Source organism: Apodemus sylvaticus, chromosome 7 (assembly GCF_947179515.1).
Source record: "Apodemus sylvaticus chromosome 7, mApoSyl1.1, whole genome shotgun sequence".
In the NCBI taxonomy this organism is placed as follows: Eukaryota; Metazoa; Chordata; class Mammalia; order Rodentia; family Muridae; genus Apodemus; species Apodemus sylvaticus.
Genome location: NC_067478.1, coordinates 74,840,725 through 74,865,396, shown reverse-complemented (window position 1 = coordinate 74,865,396; position 24,672 = coordinate 74,840,725). Strand labels below are relative to the sequence as shown.

The following is a 24,672-nucleotide window of genomic DNA, read 5'->3' as shown; positions in this document are numbered from 1 at the left end:
AGTGTTTTGCCCACATGTATGTCTACGTACCATGCACTCGCCTGGTACCCACAAAGTCAGAAGGCATTGCAGCCCTTAAAACTGGAATTGCCATCAAACCTGAGTCCCCTGCAAGAACAAGTGCTCTTACCCACTAAGCCGTCTTTCCAGCCCCAGTTATCTTAATTATCATTTGCCATGATAGATAATAAAAGTTTGACGACACACTGTGCCGAGGAGGCTGAAGAGAAATAGCCAGGCTCTTGCTCTGCTGTTAGGGTGAGAAATGATACAGCCCACAAGGACATCAACTTGACAAATCTAGAAAAATTGAGACTGCATTTCCCCTTTGACCCTGTGGTCTCATTCATGAGAGCATACCTTGCATAACAGACTGTCACGCCCCTTAGTCACTAGTTGCAGAATCTTTGTGACTACAGAAGGCTGTGATGACCACGTTCATCAATCACATAAGAAGCTGACCCACAGCACTGATGAGTAGCAGTGTAACAAGAACGAGGAGACTCTCTGTCTGCTTCCACTAATCCCCAGATGCATTCCAGGCAAAGGAAATTAGGGAGAAAAAGTGTGTGTTGTTTTACCTTATACCTAAGAAAATGGAAAGTAAATAGAAAAAAAAAACTTACAGAGGGAAGGACTGATCTTTTCATTATTGTTTAGCTTTATGCATTGTTTCTGAGTATTTGATTGAATTACTCTTTTCTTAATGTGGACGAAAAGGCCCACCAAGCACAGGCACCATGGCTGCTGCCCCTGAACACACCAGTGGCTATGAGAATCCTAGGGTCTTAGTTCATTTTCTGCTCTTATAACAAATCACCCAGTATCAGGTAGTTTGTAATAATAAAACTTTATTTGGTTCATAGTGACAAAAGTCCAGGGACACTCATGTAGTCATGGGAGAACTCCCCTCATTTGATCCTAATCACCTTCCTAAGACCCCACTTCCAAATACAAGTAACATGAATGTGAGGGGTCGGTTCCCAACACGTGGCTTTGGGGCACTCGTTCACTGCAGCACATGCCCTGACCAAAGCACACAGCAAATGCTCTTGCTGATGGCAGCCCCACAAGCACCACAGCCCATTCTTAATTGTTTTCAGGAGAAGTAAAACATCTGACTTTTCATAAAAAATATCTCAACTTTTAAATATTGACAGCAGAGCAAGAAGGGGAGGGAAGAAGGAAGGGAGAAAGGAAAGAAGGGAGGGAAGAAGGGAGGGAGGAAGGGAAGGAGGGAGGGAGGGAGAGAGGGAGGGAGGGAGGGAAGGAGGGAGGGAAGGAGGAAGGGAGGGAGGGAGGGAGGGGAGAATGGTAGGGAGTAGGATGGAGCAATTTTGACTAAACCAATTTTGACTAAACAATATTCACATTGCTAGAGGCCATCTTAGGACATCCAGCATCCTAAGTGTAACCGTTGTGTCTTGAGTGGTTTTAAACAAATTTGATTTATTTAATTTGATCACAGCCTTGTTATTTACAAGCCTGATTCGGAATACTTGGGTGGGGGGTAACCAGTAATATGGTTGTTAGAATTAAGGAAGAGTGATTTCTGGCATTTGGTTTAGCTCAGCTTGATTTATTTTATTTTTGAGTGTGTGTGTGTGTGTGTGTGTGTCTATGTATGTAGCTTTACTGTAGTTTGCTGACCCCATGCTAACTGTCATCCCTGGGGAAGTACTGAGGTTGGTGAACTCAAGTTGCTAAGTCAGCATTGTTCCCTGACTGTGAGACAGCCACTGGGAGGGTGGGCTGCACTCAGGAGGCGGTGCCTAGGCTGAGCCAGGCTGCTGCCTTCCCAGATCAGGAGCAGTCCATGTTGAGACAGATCGTAAGCACTCACTAACCCCAAATGTCTGCCCTCTTGTGATTCTGTTCAGCTGAGGGGATAGCAGATACCTCATGAGCTCCCATCATAAGGAAAGAACATGTTCAGAGATTAGCCAGATACAGAGCATTCAAAAGAGGGTAGCAAATTAAAAAGCCATACGCAGACTCAGCAGGTGGGTTTCTGTACCTTCAGGGCGGCATTTGTGTCTGGGATGTCAGGGCAGTGTTCTTAAAGCAAACCTGGTACTATATGAGTAGTTTGGAGGTCAGCAGCTGTCCTAGGGTTAATGGAGGAATGAGAACTTGAAGTAACATCTCTGCTAGAATCTTGTCTATTGGTCTTGGTACTTTGAGCAGCCCCTATAAATCTGGCTGTGCCTTAGGTAATGCTAGTATACCGAGAAAGAGCTGACCCCTTCCCCGCAGCCTTCAGAACCTTCTTCATGAACACCTAACTTTGCATGTGCACTAAGAAAACACATGGTGTTGGGACACTTCATTCTGCTACATCCATCAAGTCTACAAACTACAGATGCAATCCAGCACACATTTAAAAAGTCAAGCTCTCTCTCTCTCTCTCTCTCTCTCTCTCTCTCTCGCTCAGTTGCTCTCCATCTTGTTTGTCTGTGTATGTGTGCATGTGTTGCATGCACGCACATGTATGTACATATGTGGGAGCATATGTACATATGCTGTCAGGCATGTTTCCCTGTCACTCCCTACCCCCAATTCTTTTGAAGATAGGATCTTTCCCCGAGTCAGAAGCTAGCTGTTCTGGCTAAGCTGGCTAGCATTAGGTAAGCACGGGGATCCTTCTGCCTCCACTGCTCCTGCCCTGTCCTATGCTGGAATTACTGGCGCGCTGCTATGTCCAGCTTTCTGTCAGTGCTGAGGATCCAAATTCAGATTCTCACCTTTGTTCAACAGTCACGTCACCAACTGAGCTATCTCTCCAGCCCTGACTATTTTGCTTTTTTGAGTTAGGTCTCCTGTAACAAAGCTGGTCTCCAACTTAAAAGCTGAGAGTGGCCTTGAACTTCGTGATCCACCTGCTTCTGCCTCTGAAGTACTAGTATACCGAGGAAGCGGTGACTAGTGACAGACATGTGTCACCGCATCTGGCTGAAAATAATTGTTAATGTATTAAATGTGTAGTTTTTTCTTGTCACTATTCAAGTATATGGTTTCAAGTATATAGAAAGATAGCCACACCTTATGTGCAAATGCTGGGTCATCTTACACAGAGACTTGAGCATCTGTGGATTTGGTAGTAGAAGGTCTGCCGACTGCATCTGTGGGACAGTGATATAAAATTACCACGGTCATCTAAGGACATATGGAAGAAAATAGTGGGTCAGGACTGAACATCTGGTGCCATAAGAATGGGGAAATAGTGTTGACCAAATGAATGGCAGGAAGCCATGTGGACCTGTCCCCACAGAGCTATTAAAGGAACTTGGGAAAGCTCACCCCAAGGTTGGTCTAGTCGTTTGCAAGCCAAAGCAGCAGAGGCCGTAGGAGTAAGCTGGCTGAGCCTTCCAACCAGAGCAGAATGCTGCCTTGCAGAGCTCGTTGAATCATTGCTTCTTGTCTTTACCCTCACCATTTCCAAGTCAAAGCCACATAAACCCTAAAACGTGCCTCTTTGTCCTGGGGAGACAACAGCCCACAGATCAGCCCACCTGGAACCACACTACATCACAGGTTGAGGATGCTTGACCAGGGAATCTTTGTCAAAGGATAGGTTCTCAGCCCGCAGATTCTCCCAGGGCCGTTGTCCCGAGATCTCTCTGTGATGGGCTTCGGCTCCCTGCTCTGATGTCAGACCCCCATGTGCCCACCCATAATTTGAGCAATACAGCATCCTTCCTTCACTGTTAGGTTCCTGTCCAAACTGTACACCTGAATGATCCCTCGAGTATATAGGAATGAACACGGCGGAGATAGAAGTCAGGTGGGTTTTCAGCTGGGTAGCTGGGTAACCTTGGGCATCTTCGACTTCTCCAAGCTTCAGTGTTCTCATCTGGAATGCTTGTCTCATGCAGTTTCTAGGGCTTTTGAATATAAAGTAAGAGCAGAACCTAGTGTCAGAGTCAGGTTTTCCATAAGTTTTCATTTTAAATCCCTGGGCTGCGGATGAAAATCAGTGGTAGAGCTCGAGCCAAGCGTATGAAAAGCCCTATGTTCAGTTCAATTCCCAGGTCCGCAAACAAGCCAAAAAGAGGCACTATCTTAGTCTATCTAGGCACCTATAACAAAATACCAGAGACTGGGTTCCTTTAAACAACAGAAATGGCCTGGGCAGTGGTGGCACATGCCTTTAAGCCCAGCACTTGGGAGGCAGAGGCAGGCAGATCTCTGAGTTCAAGGCCACCCTGGTCTACAGAGTGAGTTCCAGGATAGCCAGGGCTACACAGAGTCTCAAAAAACAAAACAAAACAAAACAACAACAACAACAAAAAAAACCCAACAGAAATGTACTTCTCACAGCCTGGAGTAAGGGGGAAGTCTAGGTTCTCCATGCCAGCATACTCAGTGTCTGGTAGACCATCTTCCAGTTCCTAGGTGATACCCTCTAGTGGGTTTCCCTTCTCCTTTGGCAGTCATTGGTCACTGGCCCATGAGGGCAGAGGGAGCAGAAGTGGCAAGCAGGGTTTGGAGGGCAATGAATGTCATGAAAGGACTTCTAGTGACTGCTTCAGTTATAGTTCCAGGGGTAGAGTCTATATGGGTTCTTAGGGCTGTAAGTGGAAAGAGCTGATTGGTCATAACACAGTACTTAATTATCATACTGCCAGAGGTCTTACTGCAGCACTTACAGGAAGCAGGGTCACTCGTCAGGCAGGGAAGCCCTGCTGAGAAAGGGAGTCTTCTATTTTATGCCAAACTTGGAGGGCTATCGGGACATAGTGCACCGTGACCTTAATAGCAGGGTCTTCAACACCCTCTAAAAACAGAAGCACTTTCTGAGTCCTCACTTTTGAATCATTGCTGGGTGTGGTAGACACACCTTTAATCCCATCGCCCAGGAGGCAGAGGCAGGCAGAGTTGGAGAGAAAGCTTGTCTGTTGAGTGAGTTTCCAGGACATCCAGGGCCACATAGTGAGATTCCCTCTCAAACAAAACAAAACACGCATTTTATTTTTATAAAGGCATCGACCTCACTCATGACACTTGGCTTTCATGTCCTCATTGTCCCCATGCTCACCACACTGGCTCCTGTCACTTCCTGATGCCGGCGCATTGCTTCATCTGGGGGACAGGAGGTGGGAAACGGGCATAATGTCTTGTAATTGTGAGCCCTCTTGCCCTGAGCTCTGAGCTTACTATCTGTTCCCAAATTCCTTCAGCATTCCAGGTGTCTGTGTTGTACTTTTATCAACTGCTACTTTGGGAAACTCAAGAAGCTCAGATTGCCATCAAAATAATTCATTGCCATGTCACTCACAACACAACAAGGGACAGGAGATGTAGCTAAATGGTAGATGTTTGCCTAGCATGTGAAAGGCCCTGACTCCATCCCCAGAACCACCCAAAATAAGCAAATAAATAAATAAATGGCAAATCAGAATTAACCTTCATATGGCAGCAAGACAGACTTCTTCAAGGTATAGGACTTCCTGGCCCCCCACCCTTCTGTATGGCAAGTGGAATACTTCTGAAAGTCAGTTTTTTTTTTCCTGTCTGTCTCCTCTACTGTTAGCTTCTGCTGGTTCCTATTAATGGCATTCAAAAAAAACAAACAAAAGAATTCATGCTTTCATTTGGAAAATCGAGAAAATGTGGCAGGAAGACAGAGAAGTGAGCACTTCTAAACAAAGGAGGGTAACTTCTTTCCTGGGGGACCTTGTGTACCCCAGGATATGGTTGGTTACCAAGAAGGGAGTCACCAGAGTAGTAGTCATTAAAGAACATACTCGTGCAGTTTTAAAAAAATGTTTTAAGTCTAAGACTTTTTTTTCTTTCTACATTCCTCATGGCCCTCGCCCCACCCCCACCATCAAAAATGAATCCTTGGCTAAATCTCGTTGACATTCAAGCTTAATTTACACGCATTTTTATCGCAGACTAAAGGTCACGTTGTGTGAAAGAAGCTGAAGCTGTTAGGTTGCAATTCTGCCACCAAAAAAGAGAGAGCGTTTTCCGAGCTCATTAGGTGCCTTTATGCAGATCTTTGAGTTTTAACAGCTCTACATCTTAAATAGACATAATTTACTTCTAGTTTAACTAAAGTTCAGGACACAATTTTCTTTTCTGAAAGGTAAAGTTAAACAAAAAGACCAACTGAAGATCTTTCAAAATGCAATTTGTGAAGTTTGTTCTGAATGCAACACAGTAATCTCTTCATTTGCTACTGAGAAAGTTTCCTGTGTTCACTAAATTGCTGAGAAGTTTGGAGCTCTTCTTCAGCTCTCGCTAAGACCTGGAGAGGACCAGGAGGGAGTTATGGGTAACTGTGCCCAAGGTGCAATGCTGAGCAGGGGCTCCAAAACAGTTCTGCGGTTTGTTGCTTACAGTAACTCCGCGGTGATGGGCACAGTCTAGAATCTCATTAGAAGAAGAAAAAAAAATGCCCTCTCCCTTTTGAGGACACTAGTATAAAATTCTCTGAATAAGAAGATTGCTAAAAGGAAATCTCTTCTGGCTATGAGGTGAGGATGGGACCCATCAGGAGGCGAGCAGCTCAGCCTGGACATGGAGCTGCTGACAGAGCCTGCCGTAGCGCGTGCTACGACGGGGCTGAGCTTAAGCCCTAACAATGAAAGGAATCGCTGCTCTTATGGAAGGACAGTCTTATGAGTCTGGGCAAGGAGGGTGAAGGGCCAATGCACCAATGAAGGGGTCTTAAAAAGAGAAAATGGGGGGTTTAGAGAATGTGGCACGGCGGTGTGGAGGAAGGGGGTGCCCAAGTGGGCCCGTGCCCAGGCACCTCTTCCCTCTGAGGGACCACACGCACACAGACGTGGTATAGAATAGAGTTTTTTCAGGGCAGAGGATGGGAGTTGTGGTGTAGTGGAGGTAGAGAGAGGCAGAGAGAAAGTAGAGAGTAGAGAAGTGGAGACGTGGAGGCGGCCATGATCGTGTGGAGGGAGGGGGAGGGGAGGAGAGCCCAAGAGAGGCCAAGAGGAGAGAGCAATTGGAGAGAGAGAGAGAGGAGGGGCAAGTAGCCCCTTTTATAGTGGGCCAGGTCTATGGGGCGGGGCATACCTGGCTGTTGCCAGGTAAGTGTGGGGTGGAGCTTAGACAGAATACCAACAGAGGGGATATGCTTAAAGTGCAATCTTGACTTTGCGCGTCTAGGGACTGGACGGACAGCAGTGAGAGAGAAGGAGTCTGGCCACGCACCCCCTAAACTGGAGACCTTGAGCAGGAGATGTGGAATCAAGGTTGACTGGCTAGGCTAGGAAAAAAAATTAATTTCCACTTTTAAGAATGAAACCAGTGAGCTATTAGAAGCTACCAGAGTCCCTTTATCAGTGGAAGTCATAAGAAAGATGGTTTCCCAGAAAAGAGATGCCGTGGTCAGAGGTGTGTGGATGGGCTCAAAGCAGGAAGGCAGCTAGGAAGTTATTATATTAATCTAGGCAAGAAAAGACTTGTTCGTGATCAGGATGGTGGCATTAGAATAGAGAGGAAAAGCTACAGTCCAGAATTACCAAAGGAAACTTGGTGGCTAGACAGAAAGAAAAGGAATCGCGTCTCCAGATCTAGTCAGGGGTCTGAGGGCATCAACAAATGACAAATGACAAAGGACAGAAGTGGACGGCTTCAGAAACAGGAGAATGCTGGGCATGCTTGCCGACTGACTGACCTGCAAAAAAGAGAAACTTGTATAAGAACCTATTCAGAAAAAGGAGAACTCCTTAATTCTGGGGAGGACTCTCTTTTCTATGAGAAAGATCTTTACAAATCTAAAAATTATCTCCGAGGAAGGGAATTTAGCCACACAAAAGGCTAAATATCAAACTGTGGGTTTCTGTATGACCTGAACCTCCACTAAGAATATAATCACTGGGACTGGATGGTGCCTTCACCCTGACCACCAAGCTAGCCCTGTGACCTTCAGCAGGCCCTTCAGCCTCTGAAGCCACGGTTCTCAACCATGGGTCATGACCCCTTTGGAGGTCAAACGACCCTTTCACAGGGGTCACACATCAGATACCCTGCATATCAGATATTTACATTCTTATTCATAACAGTAGCAAAATTATAGTTAGTGAAGAAGCAACAAAATGATTTTATGGTTGGGGGTCACCTCAACATGAGGAACTTCATTACAGGGTCACCATTAGGAAGGTTGAGAACCGCTGCTCTGAAGATAATAACAGAGATACATAAACTGTAAGCTAACAGCAGGATTTGTTACATAACAGGCAAGGACCATAGGGGCCTCCTGGAGCTCACTATATGTCTTTATTTTGTCTCTTTATTTAAAAGGAAAGTAAGTTTTAGCTTCACCTATCTCTTCTTCAATGTTCCCCCTTTAAGTAGATGTGTTTCTGTCTTATACTGGTTTTCTCAGAAGTTTCTTTTTCTTCATTTTTCAAAATTGTGTTGAATAAGAATTCTAGATTGAAATTTGTGTGTGGAGGGGTACATCACATGCCGTGTGTGTGTGTGTGTGTGTGTGTGTGTGTGTGTGTGTGTTTCTTGGGAGCAGCATGCCTGTAAAGCGAGTGTGAGGCCCTGGATTCACCTCCTCCCTCCCACCCCATACAACAGCCACACAAAACAAACAAAAGAAAACTGGAGTCTCACTTGCATTTAAAAAAAATAAAAACATTTATCTATTTAATAATATATGTGAGTACACTGTACACTGTCTTCAGACATACCAGAAGAGGCCATCAGATCCCATTACAGATGGTTGTGAGCCACCATATGGATCCTGGGAATTGAACTCAGGACTTCTGGAAGAGCAGTCAGTGCTCTTAACCACTGAGCCACCTCTCCAGCTCCCCAACACTCTCCCCTACCTCCTCCCCACCCCTGTATGCTTACACTGCTCTGGAGCACACAAGTAGACATAGGGCCACAGCACCTGAGGACTGAGACATGAAGACTGTGACTTCAAGACCAGGCTGGGTGCTAGAGAAAGACTGTGGCATTCATAAAGAAATAAAGTCCTCAGTTTGGTCAAAAGACCAAGCTTTGGGGGTGTGACTCCCAGAACTCCAACAGCACCGCTGTTACTTCCCATAAGGAAAGCGTGGGGTAAGTGGTGAGGGCTGCATTCCTTCCCCCACCTGAGCAAGTATTTCTTGAATTCCCTCATGTTAGCATACTGCTATCCCAGTCCCTATCAGGAAGAACCATGCTGTGGAGATGACAGCCATTTGCAGAGCTGACAGTCACCTACAGAGATCATTGTAGACAACACTGGCTCGGGAGAAGGAGGATTTCCCCCAGGTCCTTAGGGATCCCAGGAAGAATGAAGGACAAGAAGATGACCAGACCTGGCTGCCTGGCCTGGGCCCACTGGTTCTCTTACAGGACTAGGACTCACCACCAGCTGGGACCTAGACCTCTCAGAGTTGCCCCGTTTGAGCCATCGGCCAGCTTCATCACATCAAATTAGAATTTCAAGAGCTTATTATGAATATGGAAAACAATTCACAGGCCAAGAGACTTCATATCAAAAAAAAAAAAGCACAGTCTCAGTTTTGTAACACTTCTACCACAGTTTTAAAACATAAATAGTCCGACTCCCCTCACTCTGTTGAGAGTGTGCGTGCACGCACAGGGGTGTGTGTGTGTGTGTGCATGTGCACACGTGCATGCGTGTGTGTGTGTGTGTGTGTGTGTGTGTGTGTGTGTGTGTGTGTGTGTATGTGTATGTGTGTGTGCGTGCTTGTATACGTATGTATGTCTTCAGGTCTTAAAGTGGCCTGAACTTGCAACTTCCTCCTGCCTCCTCCTCCAGCCCACAGATTACAGGTGAACAGCACCACACAGCTACACTTTCCCTTTGAAGGCAAGACGTTCTTTAGACTGGCTTATCTGCAACTGCTTTGTTTAATTTCATCAACTCTTGCTGCCAAGGACAGTACTTTGTATTTATGTTTAAAGTTGGGTTTGGGGAGGAAGAAGGAAGAAAGGCTTCAGTTTCGGTGAGGTGCCTAGCCTTGAGTATCTTTATTATTTTTTTTTTAATTTTTAAACAAAGGCAAACCGCATGTTCCTTTTGGGATTGCAATTTTTCTTCACACAGTGGTCATGTAGAAGAGCCTGCCTTTCTTGCCTAAGTCCGGATTATCTGACCATAACTTCAGACCTCTGGGTAGTCTCTCATCATCTTTGGTCTGACCCACCAGTAAAGGAACATTATTGGAGCCATTTGTCAGCCCAAGGAATCTGACCATGGCAGGCTAATCCAATGCCGGAGCTTTTGTTAGGTCATTTACGTGCTCATCAAAGTAATTGGAACAGTTAAGGACAGTCCTGGCGTCCTCTGAGAGACCTAGGACTAAACTGTGTTGATTGGCTCTTTGTGTTTTGGGTTGAGGCAGCATCCGATGATGTAGTCTGGGCTGTTGGGATTAGGGTGTGCCCCAGTCTGCTTTTGTACAGTTCTGGGATGGAAACCAGGGTTCTTATAAAGTAGGCAAGCACTCTACCCACTGAGCTCCAGCTCCAATCACCCAACTGGCATTTAAACACTATTCCACTGAGTAAAGAGAAGGTCTGTGTGGGAGAGGTTCAGCAGTCCCCACAGAGCTCATGCCTGTGTCGCATGGCTATTACATGCTGTTTTCACTTAACAGAACACCAGAGTCACTTATCCAGAAAGCATATTCTGACCCATCACATTGTTTTTTACATAACAGGTCATCAATAGGAAGCCTGTCATATTAAGGTTGTTTGCCTCATCTTGCTACACAAACCATGTTGCAGTGAAAATTCCAGTCCAGAAATCCTTGTATACTTTTCGGCAACTACTTCATCTATAAACAGCATAGCATTGATTATAGTGCTTCTGAGATAAAAACAAAAATCAGGTGAGGCCCCTGGAGGATTGATTGGCCCTTTCACCCAGGAGCTGAGGAAAGCCTTCCTTCAGTGGGTCCAACAAGAAGCCATGGCGAGACAGTATGAGTCAGACCAGGGCAATGACCTTCCAGGAGGCTGGGGGATGGACGGGAACAGGGATGTAGACACAGCTGTCTGACACCCCCAGGGAAATGGCTTCAGAGGCCTCTTCCACTTCTACACCCTGAAGTCCTAAATCAAATCTAAAAAGTCCTCTATACCAAAAGACTCTTGAGTTTGACAATCTAGATTCTTAACTTTTAGATTTCCATTGAAATTCTTAATCATTGTGATATCGGTGTGTGTGTGTGTGTGTGTGTGTGTGTGTGTGTGTGTGGTTGGGGGTTCACTTCTGGCTTTATGACCACACATTTTCATACAGAATGTTTCATTTCAAATATAGTTTTATGGTGCCTAAGTTTATTAAGAGAATATTTCTGACATTAAAATAATTTCCTATAAAACATGTAAATTGACACTCAGCATATAAATGGAGCCAACAGGTCAGGAAATGAAAACTCCCTCCCTATGGTTTCCAGCTGTGCCTGTCCCAGACCAGTAATGAGTGTCAGGAAGAAAGGCTCATTTTCCCTATTGATGCTTGGCTGTGGCAAACCAGCTTCTGCTGTGATCCCCCAGGCAACAGATGAATCATTGTGAAGTCTTTTCTGGTCGCTCAATGGGCAATTATATATTTTTTAAAGACAATAAATTTTGTCATGGTGCAGCTGATTACATTCATTTATAAAAATAACTAAAAGGCAGTGAATCCATGGGGGGGGTCTGGTCATGTTAAGATAATTATCAAAGCTATTATAGAGTGTAGTGGGCCTGGAGTTGAGCCTCATCCCCACACCCCCAGCAGACTGTGTGCCCCAAGTAGACAGCAGCACTATTAGAAATGAGCACTGCTCAATACTTCAGAGAGTTGTTGGGCAGTGGAGGCACCTGAGACATTTACAAGGTATTAGTTTCTAGATCTTATCTTATGGTAGAATACATCACCCCTAACCCCAGCATCCACAGGGAATTTATTCTATGTCCCTTCTTAGATACCAAACTTATAAGATGCTCAAATCCCTTTATGTAAAATAGTGTAGCATTTGAATGTAACCGATGTATGTCTTCTTGTCTAAGTCTCCTTCTTATAATGCCTAATACAGTATAAATGCTGAGCACATAATTGTGGTATCATTCAGAAAATGACAAAAGAAGTCGGCACAGTTTCAGTGCAGGCATGATTTTTTCCAGCCTGTGCTTGGCTGAACTGACGAGTGCAGATAAAAAGAACCCATTTGTATTTCTTGCACAGTTCAGTTTTACTACATTTGGGTAAATGTGTGATGTGCACTCATTAGTTCACAAACCTCTTTCTATAGCATTCAACAAATATCACTAGAACACACACACACACACACACTACAATACAGGGCGAGTTTCCCTCTGGATCCCCTAATAAACAAACACATCCAACACAAGAAACTAAATCACCTTTTCTTCAAGCCAAGAGATTTTGGGTTTTTTGTTTGTCTTTTGCTTTGAGTTATGGGTATCTATATGTGTCTGTCTGTATGCATACATGCACCCAAGTCCAGAGGCCTCCAAAGCCAGAAGATGATTTCGGATGCCCTGAATCTGGATTTGCAGGCAGTAAGTGTGGGAACTGAACTTCAGTTCCCCCCAAAAGCAGCTAATGCTCAGAATCACTGAGCCTTCCTTTCAGACCAAAACACTAAAAGTAATTGAAGTGAAGGCCCAATCCATGAAGAAACGATTAAATAGCATGTCGAGCTTAGAAACTGTTTTCTTCCACCTGGTCCTCCAACTCCATCTCATGTGACGCCCCTCTACCCCTCCCCACACACACACCCATGGAATCTTAAACTTACCAGTATGGAATTATTCTAATTATTCTAAAGCTTTTTTTGTCCACACACCACTGTCTTACATAAACATAAGCATGCCCACTGCCCTGCGATTTAACCATACGTCAACCCATGGGCCTGAGATCATCACACTCAAGACAGAGAACGATAGGTCAGCAGTGCATGGAAGGGTGGACCTCAAGCTCAGCCTTTGTGGTAGTGATGGTGATGCGACAGGCAGTTATCCAGTGAGCCAACAGTGTCCCCTGGCCTGAGGGACTCAGCCCTCCAGGCAGGTTGATGGCTTACTAGCTTGTTGAGAGTTTCAATACCTTCTTGGTGCTTCCCCGGCCTGGCCAGTGAGGACGTGCTCAGTACTCAGGGTCACACAGCAAGCTCTTTAGATGTTGGGAGTCTGCTCATCACCATAGTGAAAACTGGATTTCCCAGGGCATCCCCTCTCTCTTCTCAGAGGCTGAAGGACCCACTCATAATATGCATGGGTCTTTCAAAGGTTTCTTTGCAGTTTGATGCTATCGTAAGGACTGACCGGAGGGCCTCATGCACACTAAGCAAGCACTCTACCACCAACCCTTATCCTCAGCTCGTTAACTTTGGATATAGGGTCTCCGTGCACTGACCAAACTGGCCTTGATCTCACTCTGTAGCCCAAGTCAAGCCTTTAACTTGCCACCCTTCGCTTCAGCCTGTGGGAGGGCTGTGATCACCACCTGTGCCACTGTGCTGGGCTCTCCAGGGTTGTGTGTGTGTGTGTGTTGTTTGTTTGTTTTCTGACATTATAATGTAGTTATGTAATTTCTCCCTTCCATCCCCGTGTTCCAAGCCTCCCTTGCACCCCTCCTTGTTCTCTTTCACGGCTTTTATCTTCATTGATTGTTATTACACAACCTGTAAGTGTATACATACATATTCCCAAATGCGTAAGTGCACTCTGCTCGGTCTGTATAATGTTCTTTGCATGGATGTTTTAGGGCTCACCATTTGCAATTGGATAACCAGCTGGTGTGCTCTTCCCTGGGGAGGGCCATTTCTCCCCCCTCCCCAGCCTCCCCTGGTCATTTCTTTTCCTCAGGCAGAAGCATAGTGTCCCAAAGTCACTTAGCGGATTTTCCAAGTTGCTTTCTGCTCATCTAAATAAAAGCACATCTTCTAAGCCCACTGTCTACTGTTTGCTATTAACCACCTCTCTCTTCACAGATTCGGGTGATGATAGACCTGTGCAACAGCACCCAGGGCATCTGCCTTACAGGTAGGTCTGTGCTGTTTTCCAGAAAGCTGTGAGGAGCACTGGGGCTAGCCAAAGAGTCAGGGCCTGAAAGCACACCTAAGGGCACTCTGTTACAAAAATGCACCGTCTTTCTTTCACCAGATGTTTTTAATGGAAATAAAACCGATCATAATATGATTATGAGAGCATTATTTTCTGGTATTGTCACAGAAATGTAGTCATGGAAAATAACTAGGGCTTGAGAAATTAGAAATGTGTGTGACCCTAAGAGAGGGCCAAAGATGTTCTTCTCTTCACCCACTAGTTTTTTTTTTTTTACATGTGTGTTCATCTTTTTTTTTTCATTCTTTTTTTTATTCGATATAATTTATTTACATTTCAAATGATTTCCCCTTTTCTAGCCCCCCCCACTCCCCGAAAGTCCCGTAAGCCCCCTTCTCTTCCCCTGTCCTCCCTCCCACCCCTTCCCAGTTCCCCGTTCTGGTTTTGCCAAATACTGTTTCACTGAGTCTTTCCAGAACCAGGGACCACTCCTGCTTTCTTCTTGTATCTCATTTGATGTGTGGATTATGTTTTGGGTATTCCAGTTTTCTAGGTTAATAACCACTTATTAGTGAGTGCATACCATGATTCACCTTTTGAGTCTGGGTTACCTCACTTAGTATGATGTTCTCTAGCTCCATCCATTTGCCTAAGAATTTCATGAATTCATTGTTTCTAATGGCTGAATAGTACTCCATTGTGTAGATATACCACATTTTTTGCATCCACTCTTCTGTTGAGGGATACCTGGGTTCTTTCCAGCATCTGGCAATTATAAATAGGGCTGCTATGAACATAGTAGAGCATATATCCTTATTACATGGTGGGGAATCCTCTGGGTATATGCCCAGGAGTGGTATAGCAGGATCTTCTGGAAGTGAGGTGCCCAGTTTTCGGAGGAACCGCCAGACTGCTTTCCAGAGTGGTTGTACCAATTTGCAACCCCACCAGCAGTGGAGGAGTGTTCCTCTTTCTCCGCACCCTCTCCAACACCTGCTGTCTCCTGAATTTTTAATCTTAGCCATTCTGACTGGTGTAAGATGAAATCTTAGGGTTGTTTTGATTTGCATTTCCCTAATGACTAATGAAGTTGAGCATTTTTTAAGATGCTTCTCCGCCATCCGAAGTTCTTCAGGTGAGAATTCTTTGTTTAACTCTGTACCCCATTTTTTAATAGGGTTGTTCGGTTTTCTGGAGTCTAACTTCTTGAGTTCTTTATATATATTGGATATTAGCCCTCTATCTGATGTAGGATTGGGTGACTCTTACCAAACATGCGAAAGATCTGTATGACAAGAACTTCAAGACTCTGAAGAAGGAAATGGAAGAAGACCTCAAAAAATGGGAAAACCTCCCATGCTCATGGATCGGTAGAATCAATATAGTTAAAATGGCCATTTTGCCTAAAGCACTATACAGATTCAATGCAATACCCATCAAAATCCCAACTCAATTCTTCACAGAGTTAGAAAGAGCAATTATCAAATTCATCTGGAACAACAAAAAACCCAGGATAGCTAAAACTATTCTCAGCAACAAAAGAAAATCTGGGGGAATCAGTATCCCTGACCTCAAGCAATACTACAGAGCAATAGTGTTAAAAACTGCCTGGTATTGGTACAGTGACAGGCAGGAGGATCAATGGAACAGGATTGAAGATCCAGAAATGAACCCACACACCTATGGCCACTTGATCCTCGACAAAGAGGCTGAAAACATCCAATGGAAAAAAGATAGCCTTTTCAACAAATGGTGCTGGTTCAACTGGAGGTCAGCATGCAGAAGATTGCGAATTGATCCATCCTTGTCTCCTTGTACTAAGCTCAAATCCAAATGGATCAAGGACCTCCACATAAAGCCAGACACTCTGAAGCTAATAGAAAAGAAACTGGGGAAGACCCTTGAGGACATCGGTACAGGGAGAAAGTTTCTGAACAGAACACCAATAGCGTATGCTCTAAGAGCAAGAATTGACAAATGGGACCTCATAAGATTACAGAGTTTCTGTAAGGCAAAGGACACCATCAAGAGGACAGATCGGCAACCAACAAATTGGGAAAAGATCTTCACCCACTAGTTTTAAAGGGGAAAATGAAGAAGGGAAGAAGAGCTTCCTTTCCCGAGAAGCCCTGCACTGCCCCAGGTGGAATTATTTCTCTGTATCAGATGTGCAGCATAGTGGGACTGGAGAGATGGCTCAGTGGTTAAGAGCACTGATTGATCTTCCAGAAGTCCTGAGTTCAATTCCCAGCAACCACATGGTGGCTCGCAACCATCTGTAATGGGATCGGATGCCCTCTTCTGGTGTGTCTGATGACAGCGACAGCGTACTTACAGAGGTGCAGCATAGGTAGACAGTGCTGGATGAGTATGCTGGGCAGTCACGAAGTAACTATCCATTATCTTTGTGTCTGTGTATGCTGTGGGGGTGGGGTCAGAGGCCAACTGTACAGAGTTGGTTATGCCCTTCTGCCTTTATGTAGGTCCAAGGATCAAATTCAAGACACTGGACTTGCACAGCCAACACATTGTCTGCCGAGCCACTTCTATGAAGATCTCTGGTGCTGCATTCCATGTGCTCGGTGGACTTAGAGGCTGGCTGTACGCCTTACTCTCTCACTTCTTAGTAGCTCAGGGACGCATGAAAAAGAACTAGCCAGGAGGCATATCAAATCTTGGGTCAAGTAATGACTAACAAAAGACGTATGTGTGAGGGTTTGAAGGGGGAGGTTGGTGTTTTGAAGGGGGAGGTTGGTTTTGTTTGTTTTTAAGATAGGATCTTGCTATGTAGCCCAGTTTCGCTTCACACGTATGATGCCTCCTTCCCTGGCCGTTCTGGGTACTGGGTATGCTTTCCTGGCTGTGAGTCTGACAGAAGTGTACCCCTCGCCTTCAAGGCAGGCCCTGTGAAGGTGAGAACAAAGGAGAAGCCAGGTTCAGAGCAGTCACCTCACTGTCCCTAAGCCAGGAGGTGCCCTGTAGAGCCTGACTCTGGATGTTCTAGTCCACATCCTCCGAGAAGATCAGCATCCTGAGGAGAGGAGGAAATTAATTATAGTCTCATTAAAACAGAATGGAGTGAGCAAACACTTCCGCGGACTCTAAAAGATGCCCACAAGACCTAGAGGACAAAAGCTTTTGCTAGGACTCTGAGGTTTCCATCCCTAGGCGCTGCTGTGAATATTCAGCACCTCACAGGGTAAAGGGGTCCCGCACAATCAGTACCTGGAAGCCAGGAACCTGGCCAGTTTCTACAGCATTTGCCTCAGTTTCTCTCCTCATTCCGGAGTGAGTTTGTCAAAAGGATGAACCTATGGCTGAGACGCTCAGTATGGAAGGGCCTGAGCCTCTGCTCCAAGGCTAACTCCCATCCCTTATGTCGGCCTTAGAGAGAAAGGCTGTGATCCTGTGGCTTCTTGGGAAATGCTAATTGAATTACTTACGTGGCATTCGGCCCTCACAGGAAATGAAATATCTTCAGAAAGCCCAGTCCTTTGTCCAGAAACTCTAGTGGTGTAAGCGCCTTCCTCCATCTGTGGAAGTCCCTCTTCAGAGCTCACACATGTGACAATAATGAGTGCTACAGAAACGCTCCGAGGGATGGAGTGACGGGCACAAAAGCCTTGAGAGGCACAGAAAAAGCTTCTTTCTGGTTTTTATAGAGACCTGAGAGGCAGGCTCATGGTGAATGCGCAGGATGGAGCTATTGAGACCACTTAGAGGAGGGTGAGGACGGGGATGGGGGATGGTGGAAATGGGTTGAGTAGGTAATTCTTTCTCACCTCAGGACATGCTTTAAAAAACCAACACTCTCTTCTCCCATGAAATTGAATCTCCCTTTTCACAGAAGCTCTTCAATTAAAAGCTTAAGTATGAAAAGTGTCCGTTGCAAAGATTTGGGGCAGAGCATACTGTCTGTTGTGGGGGTGGGGGTGGGGGCAGAGCATGCATCTCAGCCCATAGACTAATGTGGATTCTGGGCAGGAGTGTGATCTAGGTAGAGCTAGCCTCAAACCCGAGAAAATCAGAAAAGCCAGACCCCAGGAGCCCTTGCTGGGGAAAAGAGAGAACTCAGATTGTAGATGCTCAGGTTTTCGTCAGACCTATGGAGCTCTCTCCCCCCTTAGCTCTCTCTAAAACTGCAGCCGGGGCCTCACGGTCTGAGGTGTGTCTGGTGAGCTTGATGCCTTCTTTCTCTTAAATCAGTCTTTGGGGAAGTGCTTGGGTCAGATAGACAGGAAGATGTCTGGAGGGGAGTTATAGATATTCAAGGACAGTTCTCTTCCCTCTGCTTTGAAATGGTCATGTGGGTGGGGCCAGAGAGCCCAGCAGAGCTGTCCTTCACCAGCGCCCAATCTTGAGGCTATGCTTCTTTATTATCACTTCCCCATTAACTGCAAAGCCTGCATTTCTTGCCTCCATTAAGAGTCTTCTGTTTCTGCTAGTAGAAACCCACAACTTGAGAAGAAATAACAGTATCACTATTGTGGCAAATCATTATATGGATAGAGGTATATAATTTGCCAATGCCGGTTAGGTCATGCTTTGGTTCACAGACAGTAAAACTTCAGCAGCCAAAAGTTCTTACTTCCCAACACCCAGTGATGCCTGAATAACCCTCCCAGCACTGCTTCCTCTGGTTATCCAGAGCACCATGCTGTGGCTATCTCACGCCTCGACAGCTCAGTGCAGGCACCAGATGCTCACGGAGAGAGTGCTTGCCTAGCTCTGAAGCCTTACAGACCAAGGCTGGAGGTACCGTACTTCTCAAGAGAAGCTCCACTCTCCAGGGACCCCCCACATTCACAGGGACCATTTTAAGGATGTGCTGATGGTGACTAAATATTTTTTTAGAAAGCTGTCACCTCATATTAGGGAATCTGTGACCATGCATGCCATGCACCTGGTAAAAATACGGGTTCTAGGCCTCCCTCTCAGCCCAGAATGAGCTAAACTCTCCAGATGGCACCCAGATATTTGATTTTAAGGAGCTTGGCAGGAAAGTCTCTGAATACAAACAGAACTGTAGTCAGTGGGGCTCAGGGAACTGTAACAGAGGCATTGCATTAGACGACTGTGAAGAGTTAATATATTCTAAACGCACAGCCCCTGAGGGTTCCTCACCCAAGTTCACCTCGACATGACTGTTGGACTCTCCTGGAAGCTCCTGATGTGCATTTGACATGAGCAGCACGCACCTTACAGAGTCTTTCCATCACCCTCTGCTTCTCTATGTGTGGCACATCCTGTGGAGAAGTTCATTAACTGAGGTCTTCTGACTCCTGTTTACCATCAGCCCTTTTCAGCGCATGCGCTCGTGGGCCATCTGCTGGTTAAGACACAGTACTGACTCAAGCCTTTTCAGCAAATTTCTGTATACTTTTTTGTTGTTGTTGTTTTGTTTTTTTGTTTTTTCAAGACAGGGTTTCTCTGTGTATCCCTGGCTGTCCTGGAACTCACTCTGTAGACCAGGCTGGCCTCAAACTCAGAAATCTGCCTGCCTCTACCTCCCAAGTGCTGGGATTAAAGGCATGCGCCACCACCGCCTGGTTATTTTTTCTGTATACTTTTAACATTGATTTTTTTTTTTAAAAAAAAACAGATTTCTATAGCCCTGGCTGTCCTGGAAGTCACTATGTAAAGCAGGCTGACTTTGAACTCACAGAAATACTCCCACCCCTGCCTCTGAGTGCTGCGTTTAAAAGAGTGCACCATGAAAATAGATCTTTTGATTACAATATATTCTGATCATGGTTTCCCCTCCCTCATCTCCTCCCAGTTCCTGCCCACCTCTCTACCCATCTGAGTCCAAATCTATGTTTTCTTTCTTTAGCAAACAAACAGGAGAAAATTAAAAAAGAAATGAAAAGGCACAAGAAACACACACACAAAAAAAACATAAAAACTCAAAATCAGAAACCATAATATAAAAGCAGGAGGCCAATAATACTTTTAAATGCCCAAACAAAGCTATATGAGATATCAACACCACCAACAAAAAAACTCCCAAAACTCACTGAGTTCATTTTGTTAACCTTCTACTCTTGGGCATGGGGCCTGCCTGTAAGTGTGGTTTGTATAACCAATGACATTCAATTGAAGAAAACAAACTTTTCTTTCGCTATCGGCTGTCCATTGGAGATAGCTCCTTGATAGGGGTAGGAGCCCATGTCCACTTGACACCTCCGGCACTGGCACCCTATCTGCCTTAAACCTGTGCAGACTCTATGCACACTGCCAGTCCTGTTGTACCTGGAAGACGATGTTTCCCTGGAGTCTTACAACACCCCTGCCTCTTGTGCTCTATGCCTCCTCTCCCACATATTCCCTGAGCCCTGAGGGGAGAGAATTAATAAAGAAATCCCATTTTATGATTGAGCATCCCAAGGTCTCTGACTCTGCATGTAGTCCAGTTGTGAATCTATGCATTACTTCCCATCTATTGTAGGAGGCCGCATCTCTGACAACAGCCAAGCAAGACATTGATCTACAAATATAGCAGCATTCATTAGGAATCATTTTATTGATGTGTTCCTTTAACAGAACAATATTATTTGATTTTCTCCCAAGTTGAGCAAGTGTCTCTATAGTAGGATACAGAGTCCTTCGAGTATACGTGAAGGAGTGGCCAAGCTGGATCTTGAGGTAGATCTGTTCCCAGCTTCCTGAGGTGTCTCCACACTGATCCCCACGGTGGCTGTACAAGTTTGCAATCCCACGAGCAATGAGTACACGCCCCCCCCTCCACAAATCTTCACCAGCATGAGGCGCCATTTGTTGTATTGATCTTGGCCGTTCTGACTGGCAGATTTGATTTGAATTTCCCTGGTGACTAAGGATGGTGAGCACATATATCCCAGCCACTTGGGTTTCATCTTTAGAGAACTCACGGGAGCCTGCTGCTCTGTCCAAATGATCGTGTGCTTTGCCACGTTAGAAGCTTTTCCGTTTTGTAAGGTCCCATGTATTAACTGTTGTTTCTAGTGCCTGTGCTAACTGTGGGTGTCCCGTTCAGAAAGCTGTTTCCAGGGCCAATGAGTTCAAGGCTATCCCCCACTTCCCCTTACATCACATTCAGTATATCGAGCCTTATGTGGGGGGCCTTGGTCCATTCAGAGATGAGTTTTATAAAGGGCGATAAGTATCCATCTATTTGCATTGTTCTACATGCAGACATCCAAACTGACCAGCACCATTTGTTGAAGATGTCTTTTTTCCAGTGTGTTTTTCTGGCTTTGTCCGTAGGTGGATAGACTTATGTCTGAGTCCTCAATCCAATTCCATGGACCAATGTGTTTGCTTTATGCTAATACCATGCTGTTTTTATTACTATACTATCGTGGTACAGCTTGAAATCAGGAGTGGTGATCCTTCCAACAATTCTTTTATGATTCAGGATTGTTTTACTTGTCCTATTTATTTTGTTTTTCCATGGAAAACTGAAACTTGTCCTATCAATTTCTGTGAAAATCTGTGTTGGAATTTTGAAAGGGAGTACATTGTATCTGTGGATTGCTTTTGGTAGGATGGCCATTTTCACCATGTTAATCCTACATTAAGCGATCCACGTGCATGGGAGATATTTCCATCTTCTGACATCTTCTTCAATTCTTGAGGTTTTTATTATACAAGTCTTTCAGTTACTTGGTTAGAATCATCCCCTGAAAAGAAAATTGAGCTATGGTGAAAGGCCTGAAATCTTTGAGAATCCCTGCACTTTGAAAGCGCTCGCAGACACCACTCTTCTAAGAATCCTATGTCCCTAGACTCTATTCATCAATTTCCTAGAACCCGTTTATCTAAATTTCCCCCACCTACTTCCAATTGGGCACAGAGTCTTCCTTATTCCATAGTGATACTCTTTGAATTTCTAGCTTTTCCTGCAACTCAGCTGTCACATTTACCCACAACTGTGCTGGACTCAAAGTCTGCCTATTTTCTCCCCCACTATGCCCCTGTCTGCTTCTCTGTGTACCTCATCTGTCTCTGTCTAGTTAACTTAGCTGCACTCATCTTCCAGGTACAAAGAACAGCTCAGACCTACCCTGATGTCCCAGTAACACACTCTGCTCAGGACCCCGCCTCTCAGAGTCTGTGCATCTTGTCCTGGCATTCACGTGCCTCTAGCTGTCTGACCCATCCACGTCCGTGTCCACACCACAAGCATGGGCAGTTCTTTTATTCTTTAATTGTTCCCTTCTGGCCAAGTTCAGACCTTGGCTTCTCTCTGTCCCCTGCATAAAATGTTGGGCCCATACACACTGACTTCTTAGTCCCACGGCTTCTTTAGGACCACAGTCTAAAGATGGCCTTCTTAGGAGCTTTCCTAAGATTTCAGTGTGGTCAGACACTTTCCCAGTAACCTGGGGGTTATTTCTTTATCTAGCCCTCCATATTGCCCTGTGGTTTTAAAGACTCTACCATCCTCACATAGACTATGAACACCAGTACTGAGATTTCTTAGTGGAGTTTGGTGTGCATGGTATATGTTTAGAAATACTTGCCTCTGAGTGGTCAAAGGCTCAGGTTAGGGATCATTATGTGTTAGCTAGAGAAACACAAGGAACTCGGTTTTCTCATATTACTGCCTCACTGGCTAGCCTAGTGCTCAGTCTAGCTAACAGTAAGATATGCCTATTTCTGGAAGCAAAATCATTTGCTCAGTTCTGTGTTAATGACTCATCCAAACCACTTGGGTCCTCGGATCACTTCACACTAAAGAATGTATTTGTCACCCGAGCTGAGCTCTCAGACTTTCTCAGGCTATTTCATGCAACAAAATACAGGTGCATGAAGCCAGCGTGGGCTAAGGTTTCTCCTCAGTGCCCTGGAGGAGACAAGGTGGCTGGGGATGGGGTGAGGTGGGGGAAGTGTTCTAGTGACAATCAGTGTTCTGCTCCGAAGTGGCATGCTGACACCTGCCCTTTGCCAGGGCGGCATGGGAATTTGTGTTTCCACTGGCCCCCAGATAATCAGTTTGACCTTTTCTAAGATAATTGATGTTTGAATCTATATTGAAACCAGCTCAGAAATTATTCTAGGCCTGTTGAACTGTAATTAAAAATAGTTTGATTAGCAAATGGGTCTTTGCTGAGCTGATTTTCCCTTAGGGGGAACATAATAAGCTATAAATAATAAACAATGCAAGATTGTTTTCTTAGCAGGTAATGAAGACATTTTTTAAAGAGGGAAGGAGTTCGTGGTACTGGTTTCTCATTCTACCTCCTGTGGCTTTATCATCTAATTTCTCTTTTCTGTTGTAGGACCACCGGGCCCACCAGGTAAGTACCCATTTTCTAGTTCCAGGGGCACCTATGGAAGGCTTGAGTCCATGATCCAAGGACCAGAGTCCTTGGTGGTGGAGGGGTGGGGCGAGGCCATATCCGGCCTACATCCATGTCCTTTTCTGTGGCTCTAACTTGAGACCTGCTCCCTGCCACCAGACCCTCCACCTGTCCGTGTTCTAGATGGAGGTCGGGGGCGGGGGGGGGGGAAGCAGGAAGATGTGGGAAACAGCAGAGATGCTGGCTGTCTCACTAGCTAAATGGAATCATATCGCCTTCAGTGATGATGCTAACTGTTCCCATTCGATGCTTGGCACAGGGCCTCCAGGAGCTGGTGGGTTACCAGGCCACAACGGATCAGACGGACAGCCCGGTCTCCAGGGCCCAAAAGGCGAAAAAGGAGCAATTGGCAAGAGAGGAAAAATGGGTAATTGGACAGTTCTGCTGATTCATTCCTGTGTTTCTTTTCTCCACGACTGTGTTCAGATGGGTAGCAGTGGGAAGTACTGTGTGGAGACAGAACCCTTTGTGTTCTGCATGGGGTGCTAACACAACTCCCACCTCGAAGCTGTGTGTTGAGATACCCAGCATCTTCCTGTTCTGCAGCTGGAGATGCATGGGAACAGGCTGTGACCCCCATGCGCTCACACCCGTGTCCAGTCAAGACTCAGTCTACCCCTCACTTCCTGTTGCCGTCTTCCCCCCAGCAGTTTGCAGTGTTTGGTTGACCTTCAAGGGACTGATGTTCACCTTTGTGGAGGATTTTCCTGACTCGGAGAAGAGCTCGCACCCCTTGAGTAGAAAGGCAGCACTCGGGCCTCTTCAGGGCAGGCACTTAACTTAGGGTCCTCTCTTAAGGAAGATCACTAAGGGATTCCATTGTCTCTGAGGAAGTTTCTCTGGGATGTTGTGTGCAAGTAAAGGCCCAGAGACACCAACATTTCTGTTGTACTCAGAGAGAAGCAGGGGCTGGTGTCAGGCCTTACAGGAGGCCAGGGTCAGATAGGTTTTGAAGATCTATCAGCACCATCTTGAGAGCCTATGGAGATGAGAAGGTAGAATCCTCTGAAGAAAACTGTAGCATGGTAGGGACTTGCAGACCCTGGCAAGAGAGACTCTGAGCTTTTTTTCTATCAGGCAAGGCCAGTAGTAAAAAGGCAGAGAAAGGTTGATCTTAGCCAGAGACTCTATCAGTTTCTCTATGTGCAGCTTCTTAGCTCCAGGGCTCTAGACAGGTCCTGGGTTAGGAGCGGTACTAGGAGCTTCTTCCAAATGGTACAGCTCTCCTAGTAGCACCGCTGGCAGTTCCCCCTCCTAGCACCTCTGGGGATGCTCCCATAGCTATTGGAGTGAGAGTCGGTTGAGAGAGGGA

The 24,672-nt window shown here is 45.5% G+C and overlaps 1 protein-coding gene across 1 annotated transcript in view; it reads left to right on the top strand.

Annotated features, from left to right (window-relative positions):
• Gldn (gliomedin) overlaps nucleotides 1-24,672 on the top strand; it is a 53,105-nt gene that overhangs the window by 5,403 nt on the left and 23,030 nt on the right. Inside the window, exons 2-4 of the mRNA XM_052188324.1 lie at nucleotides 13,944-13,995; nucleotides 23,280-23,297; nucleotides 23,620-23,727. Of these exons, the coding sequence (XP_052044284.1) occupies nucleotides 13,944-13,995; nucleotides 23,280-23,297; nucleotides 23,620-23,727 (178 nt within the window). The remainder of the gene's footprint in view (nucleotides 1-13,943; nucleotides 13,996-23,279; nucleotides 23,298-23,619; nucleotides 23,728-24,672) is intronic.